Genomic DNA, 16,098 nt, shown 5'->3' on the forward strand with positions numbered 1-16,098 from the left:
ATATAAATTGACCAGAAAAAGCAGCAAACCTGAGGACTGGGAGAAATTTAGAATTCAGCAGAGGAGGACAAAGGGTTTAATTAGGAGGGGGAAAATAGAGTATGAGAGGAAGCTTGCTGGGAACATCAAAACTGACTGCAAAAGCTTCTATAGATATGTGAAGAGAAAAAGATTAGTAAAGACAAATGTAGGTCCCTTGCAGTCAGAATCAGGTGAATTTATAATGGGGAACAAAGAAATGGCAGACCAGTTGAACAAATACTTTGGTTCTGTCTTCACGAAGGAAGACACAAATAACCTTGGAAATACTAGGGGACCAAGGGTCTAGTGAGAAGGAAGAACTGAAGGAAATCCTTATTAGTTGGGAAATTGTGTTCGGGAAATTGATGGGATTGAAGGCCGATAAATCCCCAAGGCCTGAAAGTCTGCATCCCAGAGTACTTAAGGAAGTGGCCCGAGAAATAGTAGATGCATTGGTGATCATTTTCCAACAGTCTATCGACCCTGGATCAGTTCCTATGGACTGGAGGGTAGCTAATGTAACACCACTTTTTAAAAAAGGAGGGAGAGAGAAAACGGGTAATTATAGACCGGTTAGCCTGACATCAGTAGTGGGGAAAATGTTGGAATCAATTATTAAAGATGAAATAGCAGCGCATTTGGAAAGCAGTGATAGGATCGGTCCAAGTCAGTGTGGATTTATGAAAGGGAAATCACGCTTGACAAATCTTCCAGAATTTTTTGAGGATGTAACTAGTAGAGTGGACAAGGGACAACCAGTGGATGTGGTGTATTTGGAATTTCAAAGGGTTTTTGACAAGGTTCCACACAAGAGATTGGTGTGCAAAATTAAAGCACATGGTATTGGGGTAATGTACTGATGTTGATAGAGAACTGGTTGGCAGACAGGAAGCAGAGAGTCGGGATAAACGGGTCCTTTTCAGAATGGCAGGCAGTGACTAGTGGGGTGCCGCAGGGTTCAGTGCTGGGACCGCAGCTGTTTACAATATACACCAATGATTTAAATGAAGGAATTGAGTGTAATATCTCCAAGTTTGCAGATGACACTAGGCTGGGTGGCGGTGTAAGCTGTGAGGAGGATGCTAAGAGGCTGCAGGGTGACTTGGACAGGTTAGGTGAGTGGGCAAATGCATGGCAGATGCAGTATAATTTGGATAAATGTGAGGTTATCCACTTTGGTGGCAAAATCACGAAGGCAGAATATTATCTGAACGGTGATAGATTAGGAAAAGGGGAGGTGCAACGAGACCTGGGTGTCATGGTACATCAGTCATTGAAAGTTGGCATGCAGTTGCAGCAGGCGGTGAAAAAGGCAAATGGTATGTTGGCCTTCATAGCTAGGGGATTTGAGTATAGGAGCAGGGAGGTCTTACTGCAGTCGTACAGGGCCTTGGTGAGGCCTCACCTGGAATATTGTGTTCAGTTTTGGTCTCCTAATCTGAGGAAGGACGTTCTTGCAGGGAGTGCAGCTAAGGTTCACCAAACTGATTCCCGGGATGGCAGGACTGACATATGAGGAGAGACTGGATCGACTGGGCCTGTATTCACTGGAGTTTAGAAGGATGAGAAGGGATCTCATAGAAACATATAAAATTCTGACGGGACTGGACAGGTTAGAATGCAGGAAGAATGTTCCCGATTTGGGGAAGTCCAGAAACAGGGGACACAGTCTAAGGATAAGGACCAAGATGAGGAGAAACTTCTTCACTCAGAGAGTGGTTAACCTGTGGAATCGTCTGCCGCAGAGAGTTGTTGAGGCCAGTTCGTTGGATATATTCAAGAGGGAGTTAGATATGACCCTTACGGCTAAAGGGATCAAGGGGTTTGGAGAGAAAGCAGGAAAGGGGTACTGAGGGAATGATCAGCCATGATCATATTGAATGGTGGTGCAGGCTCGAAGGGCCGAATGGCCTACTCCTGCACCTACTTTCTAAGGGCTAGTTTTTCCACTTCACATCGCCCATTTATGGCCCATATATGGCCCAAAACGGACCTCTATCGCCCATTTTGTGCAAGAAGTGGAAACTAGGCCCAAAATATCAGCCGAAAAACAGGTGTCCAAGTTTCCACTTTGATCGCCGAGAAGATTGCCGAAATTATAGCCCACACAAGGCCCATCCCATGTTTCAGCACCTAGCATGCACTTCACTGGGCCGATGTAAGACCCAAAACAGTGCTGAGAAATAGTTGCTTAAGGGAAGGAAAATGGGCAGGACGCCATTTTGACTTCAATGGAAGGGTAGAGGATTAGTTGTGATTTAATTAGAGAGCTAGTTGTACTCAGAATATTGAGACAGGGAATATAAATAGGTATTATTACGTTATTTTTATTAAATAGGTTTTATATAGTATAATTTACTGAGAGCTATAAGTTTTCATATAGGTATTATTACATTGTTTTTAGTGAATAGGTTTTATATAATAGAATTTATTAGAAGGTGTTACTAAAGTACTCATATATTAATAGAATGCTCAGATATGGAATAACATCTGTGTAGTTGATAACTAACTAAGAGAGAAGACACACAATTTATTGAATTAAATGAAAAAAATTTTATAAACAAAAACACATATAAAATTTGAAAAACTATCCCTCCAACCCCCCGCCCCCCCACCCCCTGCACCAACCCACCCTTCCCTCAAATACAAAATCTTAACAATTAACCAATAACAACTAACAAAACTAACAAAATAGGAACAAGAACAATTGAACAAGTGAACAAACTGAAAAAAACACCCCCCTCCCTACCTGCGGCCACGTTTCCCTCCAGGTCCAGTCCCACCCCGTGTTCGAACCCCACCCGCCCATTTTGTTCCATGCAGACCGACACCAAGACGTCGTGCAGAGTGGGACGGCAAGATTTCCAGCCGTGGTGGAGATGACGGAACGGAAGCAGAAGCCTGAAGCTCCACTTCCGAGTCAGGAGGAACTGTGTCCTCCGTACTCACTTGCGTGTTCGGGGTCTCACTGCGAGCAGACATGACACCTTGGGGTGCAGCGCCGTGTCCAGCCAGCAACGCATGTCATAGGGCATTGGTTGCGGCTGTCAGCTGCCGAATGGTCTCCAAGGTCTCCTTTGCAGTCTGTGCCTGCTCGGAAGATCAATTGGAGAAGTTCGTGCGGAACTCACTCCAGGATGCTGGAAACTGGCTCCAGTTCACGGAGAACTGGCTCCAGTTCGCAGAGAATCCCGCGAACCCCTGGATAAGGTTGCAGCCAATCGCGATTGTCTCTCTGCACAGGGAACTCAAGCTCTCTGTCTGGCCCTCCATGGTAGGCAATTGCTCGCCACGCTGACCGGACCTCCGTGGGGTCGGGGTTTGCAAAATGACGCGCCTTGGCGTCGCCACCTGCACACCGCTTGGTCCCGGTGCTTCTTCCATCTCAATCGAGGCCGCAGGTTGTTACCCACCCACAAAAAAATCTCTTCATCCTCCTCCTCCTCATCCTCCGCCATCTCAGCCTCCTGCGAGCTGCTTGAGGGGTCTATCACATTCTCTGCTACTGAGCACTGCTCATCGGACACTTGACCTTAGAAAGGTGAATGAAATTTCTAAACAACTCATAACAATACATAACAATATATTTCAATATTTCAATATCAATATTTCAACATAACCCAAAACATTGCAATACTTTGCAAAACCACATATGCACAAGGGTTCATCAGGGTTAACATGGCCTCATTCGTAGATCAGACTACATCTAAATTAATGAATTATAATTGCATAACAAATGCGTAACTACGATATTTCTCGTTTGTATTTAGTAATGTTTGACACATCGCACATTTACCATTACTCACCAGACTCAAGGGTGGGCTCGGCCACACCACGAGTCGTGACCAAACGGCTTTCAGGCCCCACCAAGGCTACCGCAAGCTCCTCGTACACATTCAGTGTGTGCACCGTCACGGAGCCGCCACCCGTCCTTCTTTGCTCCGCGCGGTTGCGACTGATCTTTTTCTGTAAATGATAATTTAACATTGCATGGCATAAGCTACTGTACTTGACAATAAACATTGAAGACTGATTTAAATGTTCAATTATTACATAACATCGTAGTGCATATGAATAATTTTTAATTATTCTAATTATAAACAGCAAGTAAATAATACATATATATGATTTTAAATATGACTTTTAAAGATCTTTTAAATATTAAAATGCAACTTACTCTGGTAGCTACATATGAATAATTTTAAATACTATAACATGCAACTTAGTATTAAGGTGAATAAATGTCATTGGTAATGTAATTTTTTTTAAATTAATGTAGTTTTAAAATTAATGTTATTACTTCACATTATAAATAAATAACATTGAGGATTTCATTTGCAATTTATAAACATCAAGTAAATAATACATAATAACAATAATTTATAAACATGAATTAAATAATACATATGTGTGCTTTTAAATATGACTTTTAAATATGTTTTAAAGCCATATCTAAAATCCAACTTACTCTTGCAGCTGCCAGCAGGCTGTTCCATCTCTTGCAGCACTGGTCACCCGTCCGTACCTCATTGGATGCCGATGTGACCACATTGGCGATCTCCAGCCCGATCCGTCGATAGGAACGGGTTGGAGGTTTCCCAAGGCCACCCCGTGTCAAGTCCTCCCACCTTGTGGAAACATTTACAAGGGCCTTGTTCGCCTCCTCACTAAAGGCTTTTGCCCTTTGCCTCTCTATCTCCCTGCTATTTGGTGTTTCCATTCTTGAATTTTAAATCAAGTTAGCAAAATACAAACTTCTTCCTCGATGATTCTCTCCTTCTCTCTCTCCCGCTCCCTCCGACTCTCCCTGTCCTTCTGAGCATGTGCAATGACCCACGAACTCTCCAAAAGCGGCGAAAAAAATTGACCCAAAAAAAAACATCACACACATGCGCACAATGTCGTTGCTAGGGAAGCTTTTTTTTTGGGGACTTCCATTTCACTTCCTCTTTTTTTGGGCGATCGTGAGATCGCTGAGAAATCAGATCGTCCATTTGACATTGCTGGGGTAAAGCCGAGTGGAAAATCGCAAAAAAGTAAATGGGCCTTATGCCAGCAATCAGCATGGGTGATACATCACATTGCTGGAATAAGGCCCATTTTTTGGGGCCTTAGCCACCTAGTGGAAATTCTAGCCCTATATTTCTATAATGTTACCTTCGGCAATGGGTGTCGGTGTGAAAGGAATGGCTTGGTCATTGCTGGGATGCTTTATGGTGTTGCTGGGGTGGTAACTTGACACAGCATGTGGCCGTCATATGGGGGCGATGCAGGAAGTTAAATAAATCTGGCCATGATGATGTCCTTGGCCTCCCAGACAGCAACATCCTTCCTCCGCCTCGTCTTCCAGCTGATTTTCTTCCTCCTCCTCCTGTTCTTCCTCTGAAGATGCGGTGTGCTCAGTGTCTTGCTCCTCATGCATCTCTAATCCTCCTTGCTGCACTCTGTTGTGCAGTGTGTGGCAAACGACAATGTTTCTCGAGACCCTGGGTAATGCGTACTGAAGGGCTCCTCCAGATCTATCGAGGCATCTGAAATGCATCTTCAGCATGCCTATTATTTGCTCTATGACACATCTGCTCGACATCTGGCTTTCATTATAGTGCTTCTCACCCTCATTGCTTGGCTTCCTCAAGGGTGCCATGAGCCACGTCGTCAGTGGATAGCCCTGTCTCCAAGCAACCAGCCGGTGTGTTTGGCGGCATGAAGAGCTGAGGGAGGGTGGACCAGCACAGGATGAAAGAGTCACGGCAGCTGCCAGGGAATCTGGTGCACACATGCATGGTGATCTTCTTATAGTTGCAGACCAGCTGCACATTGAGGGAGTGGAAGCACTTGTGGCCCTGATGGCCACATGTGTGCAGTCGATGATGTCCTGCACCCAGAGCGGCAAAGCCCAACGGCAAAGCAGACACAGCAGCTGGCCGACAGCCATGATGTGCGAGGATTCTTCATCGCAGTCAAGGCCACCTACGGTCCAAACACCCAAGGCCCCACCCCCACTGCTGGCCAAGAATGGGGAAACACTCATCAAGGACACCGAGGCAGTCAGGGCCCGCTGGAAGGAAGATCTCCTCAATCGAGACTCTGCCTTTACTCAAATGTTCTCGACTCCAGCTCACAGCATGCTACCTGCCACGACCTCATTAAAACCCCAAAGCCACCCTGATAAAATGCAACACCCCCACTGACACCTGGGAGTCCCTGGCCAAAGACCACCTTAAGTGGAGGAAGTACATCCGGGAGGGCACTGAGCACCTCGCGTCTCATCGCCGAGAGCATGCAGAAATCAAGCGCAGGCAGTGGAAAGAGCGTGTGGCAAACCTGTCCCACCCACCCCTTCCCTCAACAACCATCTGTCCCACCTGTGACAGAGACTGTATTGGACTGTACAGCCACCTAAGGACTCATTTTAAGAGTGGAAGCAAGTCTTCCTCAATTCCGAGGGACTGCCTATGATGATGCAGCACCCATGGGAAGTCAGCCAGAGTGGCAAAGGCGAGCGCACGGTCAGTAACACTGGCTTAATCTGTGGCAACGTTCACATATTTGGCTGACTTGTTAAAGATGGCATCAGTGACCTGTGTGATGCATCTGTGTGTGGCCGACTGCAAGATGCCGCAATTGTCTGCTGTAGATCCCTGGAACCCGAGGTGAAAAATTTGAGGGCACTGGTGCCTTTGAAAGCTACTATCAAGGTATAGTCACCTCGTCCTCTGGGGTGCAGGTCTTTCTCTAGCAAGCTGCAAATATCTGCGACAACCTGGTGTGATATCCTGTATCTCCTTTGGCACTGTTGCTTAGTCATGTTGAGGAAGCTCATCCTGCCTGTATACCCTGTGTTGGGGTATAGCCTCCGGCATGGTGCAGCCCTGCACTGATGCCCTCTGTCCTGTGGAGCATCAGGTCATTGAGAAGGTTGTTGGTGGTGTGGCTGCTGCTGCTGGTTTTGGGGCTCATCCTGGTCCCATTGTGAGGACCAAGGTGAGACAGTATAAGCGACACCCATGCTGATGTAGTAGATGGCAGGTCAAGTAGAGATCAGAGAAGCATTCCATCAATGTTGTGAAGGTTACTAGCAATGTGGTGAGAGTGGCTTCTGAGGTTGCAGAAAAGACTTGCAAACTCTAGACACCTAAATCTCTGCTCAAAATGGGGTCAGCTAGAGCCTTTCCCGGAGGCAAGTAACGAGATGTCATGTGGGAGTATATATTGGGATTCCCATACTCTCCAGTAATGAGCCCTCACAATTGCCACTGAGCTTCTGCCTCAGGTTGACAGACGTGGTTCCTGAGCTGCCTGAGTCCCGTGGTCATTCAGCGAATTTCAAAAGGTCTGGTTAAAATCCCTGTCAAGGATTTAATTAGGTCGCCTGCCTCTGCCATTTGGGTCTGCGGTGTGCTGGCAAATGCGCCCGAGTTAAAGGTGCGAGGAAGGATGAGACGCATTCCTGACGTGCTCCCATTTATTGCCGACCCACCTCCAAACCAGCACGCACGGCAGCAGGACAATTCCAGCCATTATCTTTCTACATTCCCCTTCAGTGCATGTGAGTTTGTGCGTGAGCATCCATTTGGCTGTGCGTGTGACTGATTGTGAGTACATAAGAACATAAGAATTAGGAACAGGAGTAGGCCATCTAGCCCCTCGAGCCTGTTCCGCCATTCAACAAGATCACGGCTGATCTGGCCGTGGACTCGGCTCCACTTACCCGCCCGCTCCCCGTAATCCTTAATTCCCTTATTGGTTAAAAATCTATCTATCTGTGATTTGAATACATTCAATGAGCTAGCCTCAACTGCTTCCTTGGGCAGAGAATTCCACAGATTCACAACCCTCTGGGAGAAGAAATTCCTTCTCAACTCGGTTTTAAATTAGTTCCCCTGTATTTTGAGGCTGTGCCCCCTAGTTCTAGTCTCCCCTCCCAGTGGAAACAACCTCTCTGCCTCTATCTTGTCTATCCCTTTCATTATTTTAAATGTTTCTCTATAAGATCACCCCTCATCCTTCTGAACTCCAACGAGTAAAGACCCAGTCTACTCAATCTATCATCATAAGGTAACCCCCTCATCTCCGGAATCAGCCTAGTGGATCGTCTCTGTACCCCCTCCAAAGCTAGTATATCCTTCCTGAAGGTGACCAAAACTGCACGCAGTACTCCAGGTGCGGCCTCACCATGTTCTTATGAGGCGGCCCGGCCCGGAAATTGGTGCGGTCCCGGCCTGCAAGACCATCAGCAGGCCGGGGTCATTGGAGGGAGCAGTGTGCGGCAACATACCACTGCAGGGAGCAGCGCGTGCTGCTGCAGGAGGGCGACGGCTACAAAGCCAGGTCGCTGATTGCAATGCGAGCAGGCACAGTAGGAGCGGCGAAGGAGTGTCAAGAGTCCATAGAGGGAATTGACCGGGGCCCAGGAGAGGCATAAATCTGGGCCCAGAAGCGGCGAGGGCCGAGGGGCAGCACAGGACAGCTCACACTGCGATATGTGTGGCGCTCGGTCCGTGCAGCACAGCTGGTCTCCAGTTAGTCTTGGTTAATCCTGGTCACTGGACCACGACCTAGCCCTGTCAAGCCCGTGTGGTGGCTGCTGTGCAATGGCCATCACACGTTAAAAAAATCCACGCACAGGCATCTTCCACCCTTCAGGATGTAGTTCGGGATCTGGAATATTAGGTCCTTCATTGAAACACCTGTGAACTCATCCCTTTTTGGCGTGGAAGCAAGTCATCCTCGCTTCGAGGGACCGCCTATGATGATATCTGCCACTCTGTGTGAAAGTGACAGTGTGCGTGTGTATATATGTGTGTGACTGTGTGTATGAATGGGAGAGTTTATACTTGTAAAAACTTGGCCCCCTCCTATTTCTTACCTGTATGCTGCCCCTTGGCGACATCATCCAAAAAGTGATCTTATTGAAACATATAAGGTAATGAGGGGGCTCGACAAGGTGGATGCAGAGAGGATATTTCCACTCATGGGGGAAACTAAAACTAGGGTACACAGTCTCAGAATAAGGGGCCGCCCATTTAAAACTGCGATGAGGAGGAATTTCTTCTCTCAGTAAATCTGTGGAATTCTCTGCCCTAGAGAGCTGTAGAGGCTGGGTCATTGAATATATTTAAGGCAGAGATAGCCAGATTTTTGAGCGATAAAGGAAAAAGGGTTATGGGGAGCGGGGAGGGAAGTGGAGCGGAGTCCATGATCAGATCGGCCATGATCTTATTAAATGGCGGAGCAGGCTCGAGGGGCCAGGTGGCCTATTTCTGCTCCTATTTCTTATGTAAAACACGGCATCAGTTTCTACATTACCGCTAACGACACCCAGCTTTATCTCCACTTCTCTCGACCCCTCCACATTCTCTAAATTGTCAGACTGCTTGTCTGACATCCAGTACTGGATGAACAGAAATTTTCTCCAATTAAATATTGAGAAGACCAAAGCCACAAACTCCGTTCCTTAGCCACTGACTCTATCCCTCTTCCTAGCAACTGTCTGAGGCTGAACCAGACTATTCGCTACCTTGGTGTCATATTTGACCCTGAAATGAGCTTCCAACCACATATCCGCAGCACAACCAAAACCGCCTATTTTCACCTCTATAACATCGCCCGTCTCCCCCCCTGCCTCAGCTCATCTGCTGCTGAAACCCTCATCCATACCTTTGTTACATCTAGACTTGACTACTCCAACACATTCCTGGCTGGCCTCCCACATTCTACCCTACGTAAATTTGAGGACATCCAAAACTCGGCAACTTGTGCCCTTATTCGCACCAAGTCCCGTTCACCCATCACCCCTGTGCTTGCAGATCTACATTGGCTCCTGGTTAAGCATGTCTCGATTTCAGAATTCTCATCATTGTTACAAAACGCTCCAAGGCCTCGCCCCTCCCTATCTCTGTAATCTCCTTCAGCCTCACAACCCCCCGAGATATCTGTGTTCCTCAAATTCTGCCCTCTTAAGCATCCTTGATTATAATCACTCAACCATCGGTGCCGTTCGTTCAGCTGTCTAGACCCGAAGTTCTAGAATTCCCTCCCTAATCCCCTCTGCCTTTCTACATCATTTAAGACGCGAGTTAAAACCTACCTTCTTGACCAAACTTTTTGTTGTGTTCCTAACACAGATGAGACTGCACACGGGGAGGTTAAAGTAAGTGAGCTCAGTCTTTATTAAGACACTCCAGAGTAACAGTCCTTAGGGGCCGGCTTATATACAGTGCTCCCAAGGGATGCTGGGATCCTTTGGGACTTCAGGGGATGCGCTCCCTGGTGGCGGAACATGGGAGTGTATGCTTTACAGATACAAAATACTTTTGGCCATCTGCGATGATCTCTTCTTATAGAAACATAGAAATCAACAGTGCAGAAGGTCATTTCGGCCCGTCGTCTCCGTGCCGGCCGACAAAGAGCCACAAGGCCCTTGGTCAAGAGCCCTGAAGGTTACATATAAACCAATGAACAATGGCGGATAGGTAAAGAACATCTGGGCTAACCAGTCCACCCCACACAACCGCGACACTCCTTGCACCGCAACATTCTACACTCCACCACAACTGGAGCCATGCGGTCTCCTGGGAGACCAAAAAACAAAAAACTTAGGCCAATTGGGGAAAAAAATCTGGCCATATTCGATTTCCTTCTGTACTTACCATTGTACCTAAGCCAGCCAACAAGAGGTTATCCAGTCTAATTCCACTTACCAGCTCTAGGTCCATAACCCTGCAGGTTACAGCACTTCAAGTGTGGTGAGGCATCTACCACCCTTCCAGGCAGTGAGTTCCAGACCCCCACAACTCTCTGCGTGGCCCAGTGTCAAATTTCTGTCTTGTAACAATCCTGTGAAAGCGCCTTGGGACAATTTACTACGTTAAAGATGCTATATAATTACAATTTGTTGTATGTTTATGTACATCTGCTTTTGAGTGTGTGGATGGGCGTGAGTTTAGTTGCGTCTGCAGCTATATATTTGCATCTGTCAGCATGTTTGTCAGTTTTTATGTAGCTGTTTTTGTTTGTGCATGTAAATGTGTCTGAGAGTGTGTGTATTTAAAACTGGCTCATGTTTGTTAAAATGGTGGACAGAGGAATTCCATATGAATGTGTACCCCATTCCCCGGCAAATGGTTTTAACGGCGTTTCTGATGTGATGGCTTTCCCTTTTATTTAACAAATTAGATTTGTGAATTCCACCTTCTTACTCCCACTTACGTTTGTAGCGTGACTAGTGCAGATTCTGAGAAAATACATACCTGTTAATCTGAGTTCAGCTGGGACGGACACGATCGGTCAACACATTTCTGCGTTTGCTTCTCTGCAGCGGCTGTTTATTTCAGTGGTGAATCCACATCAACAGGCCTTGTCTTTTAGAGCCACTTTTACATTACTGCAATCTGCCAATGCAGCTTTGTCAATGTTGCTCACAACCCCCGAGATCATATAATAAATTAACAAACATTACCAACACAAAGGGTTGCCAACTCTGGCTGGACATATTCCTGGAGGTTTCATCCCATGACCTCCAGCTTCCAACCATCTTGCCCGGTTAAAGTGCATTTTACCCCATCTTCCACCTGTACTTGGAATTCCCATGCTGGCCATTAAGTGTGCTGCGATGGGCCAGCCAGTTAGTGTTACAGAGCACGTTGTGCTGTGCCACACGGGGGCCCAATTCATTAGAGTAACGGAGAAGCCGACATACAGGATAGTAGAAACCTGGGAGAGCGACATAAAAGGTGGGCTTACCTGTGCTCTCCCAAAACCTGGGAGAAATGTACTCCAGAGTAAAAGTGTCTTTAGAGGCTTAACTGAACTATAAGGAAAATTGTCCTGAAATATACCATCAAATCTATAATTTAATGTGACTTAATTTAACGTACTTGGTGCATTAAACATACAGGTTTTAGCATCCTTGTAGAATGACAGGCGTTTGTTTTTGTACTATCGCTCATTTCTCCCCCATCTCTCTCGAAGGTACTGGCTCTTTGCTGCGCTACAGATCCACGATTTCTTTCTGCTTGGCCCAAGTGACCATTCTTCATCTGTATCCAGTCAGTGTATTCAATCCTGGGACTATCGTGGCCAAACGCAATCCTACCGCTACTAGTCATTCGCACATCACAGTAAGTGTTGTTCGATAGTGAGCAGGGGGAGCAGTCTCCGAATGATTTCCTTCCTCTCCATCCTAGCCCAAGGATGGTTCTGAGGCCAATTAGCTCACCTCCAGTGCTAGCCCAGATGGTGCGATTAACCTCAGCACTGAGAAGGGGTTGAACCTGAAGGGTGTACGATTCAGTACCATACCATGTAGGATATTTATTTGGACTAATATCTTGAGTAAGATTCAGAAATGGCACTGTGCAATATTTTAATGAAATCCCATTGAGTTCTTTCCCATTCTTTCCAGCTCCAGGAAACATTAGCTTCATTTCATTGATGAATGAAATAACTTGGATTTCTATAGCGTCTTTCACACCCTCTGGACATCCCAAAGCGCTTTACAGCTAAATAAATACTTTTGAAGTTCAGTCACTATTCTAGAAAGAAGATTTGCATTTAAATAGCGCCTTTCACGACCATCAGACATCTCAAAGCACTTCACAGCCAATGAAGTACTTTTCGAGTGTAGTCACTGTTGTAGTGTAGCACAGCAAGCTCCCACAAACAGCAATGTGATAATGACCAGATAATCTGTTTTTGTTCTATTGATTGAGGGATAAATATTGGCCAGGACACCGGGGATAATTCCCTTGCTCTTCTTCGAAATGGTACCATGGGATCTTTTACGTCCACCTGAGAGAGCAGACGGGGCCTCAGTTTAACATCTCATCTGAAAGACATCACCTCTGACAGTACGTGCTCCCTCAGTACTGCACCGAAGTGTCAGCCTAGATTTATGTGCTCAAATTCCTGGAGCAGGACTTGAACCCACAACCTTATGACTCAGAGGCGAGTGTGCTACCAACTGAGTCACAGCTGACACTACGATCAGCTATAATCTAGGAAACTCGGCAGCCAATTTGTGCACAGCAAGGTCCCCAAAATAGCAACGATAAAGACCAGTTCATGTTTTAATGATGTTGGTTACGGTATAAATATTGGCCAGGGCTCGATGAGAACTCCCCTGCTCTTTGAATATTTTACTTCCAGAGAGGGCCGATGGGGACTCGGTTTAACACCTCTGACACTGCAGCACTCTCTCAGTACTGCACTGAGTGGCAGCCTGGATTATGTGCTCAAGTCTCTGAAGTGGGGCTTGAACCCATGACCTCTGGCTCAGTGCTACCACTTAGCTAAGGCTAACAGAAGATAGCCTGGAGTATGCACTATTTCAGACAAATCCTTTTGCCAAGAAAGCTTCCAACGTATGCCAGATAACTCAGTGTCTCGGGTCTATAATGAGGCACCAGAAGACCCTGTAGGAGTAAGTCCACACTTGCGGTGGAAGAAGGTATTAGCGTCTGCCAGCACTTGTGGAATTGTACCCCAGGAGGGATCACTGCCTTCTGGAGAGAAGGGGAAAAAACGAGGGAAATGAGGAGTACATTGGCCTTATAATAAAATGAATTCTGGAATTGCCTTGGTGTTTGGAGTCCAATAATAGCAATTTTGTCAATGGTATAGTAGCTAAATAAAGTTACATTTGTTTAAAGGAGCTATCGGTTCAGTTTTTGAGATGTAGATTGATCTGACATGGTTTGATCACCTTTCTACAACTCATCATTTAACTGTAATTTATTGAATATTTCACTCCACATTAATTAACTTCCTTCAGATCACAAACCCACAATGCTCACAACTTCCAGTCCTCTTCTGGTTTGTAATGTATGCACCTGTATGCTGTGAGGATGCTCACAGGTTTGTCGAGCTGGTGAGTTGGGAGTGGCTTAGCCAGTTACGTGATGTTCACAAGATTCAATAAAACCCCAGCTAGTTGGATTCGGGGGATCCACGATGAGGCAGGTGGTTGTGAACCTGGTGGATGAACTGATAATGTGTAGTGTGATTGTTAAACCTTTGCTAATAAACCAATGAGTTCTTAATAGCAATGTGTTGCTATGAATTCGTAAGCAAAGAACCCATGAAGCAAATACATTACATGGTTCAGTGACTGAATCACTGTGGGGCTAATAATGATCAGCTGCCCCAAGTACTATGGGCCGCGAAGGCCTGAGGCCTACCTGGCACTTGATGTGATGAGATCTCCCAATGCAGCTGGCCAATGACTGACGAGCTGGTCACAAGGCCCTTGTTTTATTTAAATTAGGGAGCCATCCCATAATGTGACGAGAGTGTCTGAGCAGTTGCACAGTGCCCATTCGGAACAGTGGCTGAAGGGGAAGTCCTGTTGAAGAATTTCTACAGTGGCCATTGCTCCTTTGAACTTTGCTCTCTTGCTCATAAGCATCAAATACTCTATCCTAAATGCCCTTCTTCCTTCCCACTTCCTTAATGTAATGAAATCAAGACTTGCTGCACTATCTCCTATTCCAACGGATTCTTTCCCACAACCTCAACATTATTTTCCTTTTTCAACCTTGTGGTGTCCTTCCCTTCACTTTGGTCAGCCCGAATACCTATCATCCATATTTGCCAAGAATACACAAGGACAGATTAAAAATACACTATTCCAAGGTCACAATATGTTTAAAATAAGATATTATTTCAAAAATGGTATACGGCTTTCAAAAAGATTGAGACTTTGCTGTAATTATTTATAAGCACCTCGTGCCAATATCTGTAACAGCCTCAAGCTGCTGCTGACTGTAGTAAGCACTCTCTCCTGCTCCGTGCCACCCTCCACCGGCCAAGAAATGGCCATCCGTTTTGGAAAGATTGTTCTTGCTTTTGATTTCACAGGCGGATTGCATTACATGCTCTTAATCTTCACTGTGTACTAGGATTGTCCAGCTGCTTCAGGCTCTGTGTACCCACACATGACGCCTGCATCCTCCCGGTGCGAACAGTTGGTTTCCCCAACGGCTGAATGGAGACATTGCAAGAGGCTCTTTTCGTTCCCTTCACATTCCACATCATCCAGAAGAATTGGTCCACTTCCTTCTCCAAACTCTGCTCTCCGATATGCCTTAATGGCAAATGGGAATCCAAGCTGGCGACACACAACAGCAGCCGACTGGCTGTTCCACAAGTCATCGCACACTGTCCCCCATTCTCCATTGATGTAAATCTCCACCCTGCCACGGTCTGACCTGGCCTGCTCATCCACAAGTCGCACTGCTCCATTCACAGGGCTACTTTGTGGTCTCCTGTTTGCTGAGTCATGGCCGCTCTGCTGGCTGCCAGTCTTTGTACGTGGTTTAGAAGGCCTTGGTGCTGAAGTAGCTGCTGTCTGCTCAGGAGCAACATCCCATTCTGCTTGCAACCTGTCTAAGGTCTTGAGGAGCTCCAGGAACCAGTCTGGGGTGTTTTCCTCCTGTTGTTGTGTGGGTCTTTGTCTTCCTTTGGACTTCTTTGCAGGCTTCTTCTTTGGGCGGTGCGTCAACTCTGTGTGCACAAAGAGCACTTCCATTTAAAGAATTACATTTAAAGAGCACCTTCTCTGTTAGAAATATCTCAAAATAATGGGCAGATGGAGTCTTAGTTTCTTGCTTTATTTGGCTTACAATGCAGCACGCCATCAGCGCATCCTAGTATGGGACTTGAACCTCTGACTCCAAGGTAAGAGTGCTACCAACTGAGGGAGGGGACTTGACAAAACATAACAGAGCAAACATAATGGCCAAGAAATTTGGGGCGTTAGCGCCTCCCGTTGGGCACAAATTACATTTCACCCGGGTGCGGCGTCACTAACGACTCTCGCTAAATTACACAGGAATTTATCGCTGGCGATAACCCATAGTGCCCCGCTCCGCTGGCCATAACATCATCATAGCGTGCAGCGCGCCGGACCCTAAACTGGGCATCGCCCCCTGAAGCTTCGGCGCTCGATGCTAGTGACAGCTTCAGGGGACGTGTACAGGGTGGTTGGTCGCACGCGGGGCGATAGTTAAAGCAGAGGTGTGGGCCATGCAAAAAAAAATTCATCTGATTTTTTGGTGCGCCCCGCTTTGAATGCGG

At 46.4% G+C, this 16,098-nt stretch overlaps 1 protein-coding gene across 1 annotated transcript in view; it reads right to left on the reverse strand.

Annotated features, from left to right (window-relative positions):
- Window positions 1-14,706: 14,706 nt before the first annotated feature.
- The window catches only part of hhipl1 (HHIP-like 1), a 64,523-nt gene continuing 63,131 nt past the window's right edge, over window positions 14,707-16,098 (reverse strand). The window contains exon 9 of the mRNA XM_070877598.1: window positions 14,707-15,525. Within this exon, the coding sequence (XP_070733699.1) occupies window positions 14,918-15,525 (608 nt within the window). The 3' untranslated portion in view covers window positions 14,707-14,917. The remainder of the gene's footprint in view (window positions 15,526-16,098) is intronic.

Source organism: Pristiophorus japonicus, chromosome 4 (assembly GCF_044704955.1).
Source record: "Pristiophorus japonicus isolate sPriJap1 chromosome 4, sPriJap1.hap1, whole genome shotgun sequence".
NCBI classification, from domain to species: Eukaryota; Metazoa; Chordata; class Chondrichthyes; family Pristiophoridae; genus Pristiophorus; species Pristiophorus japonicus.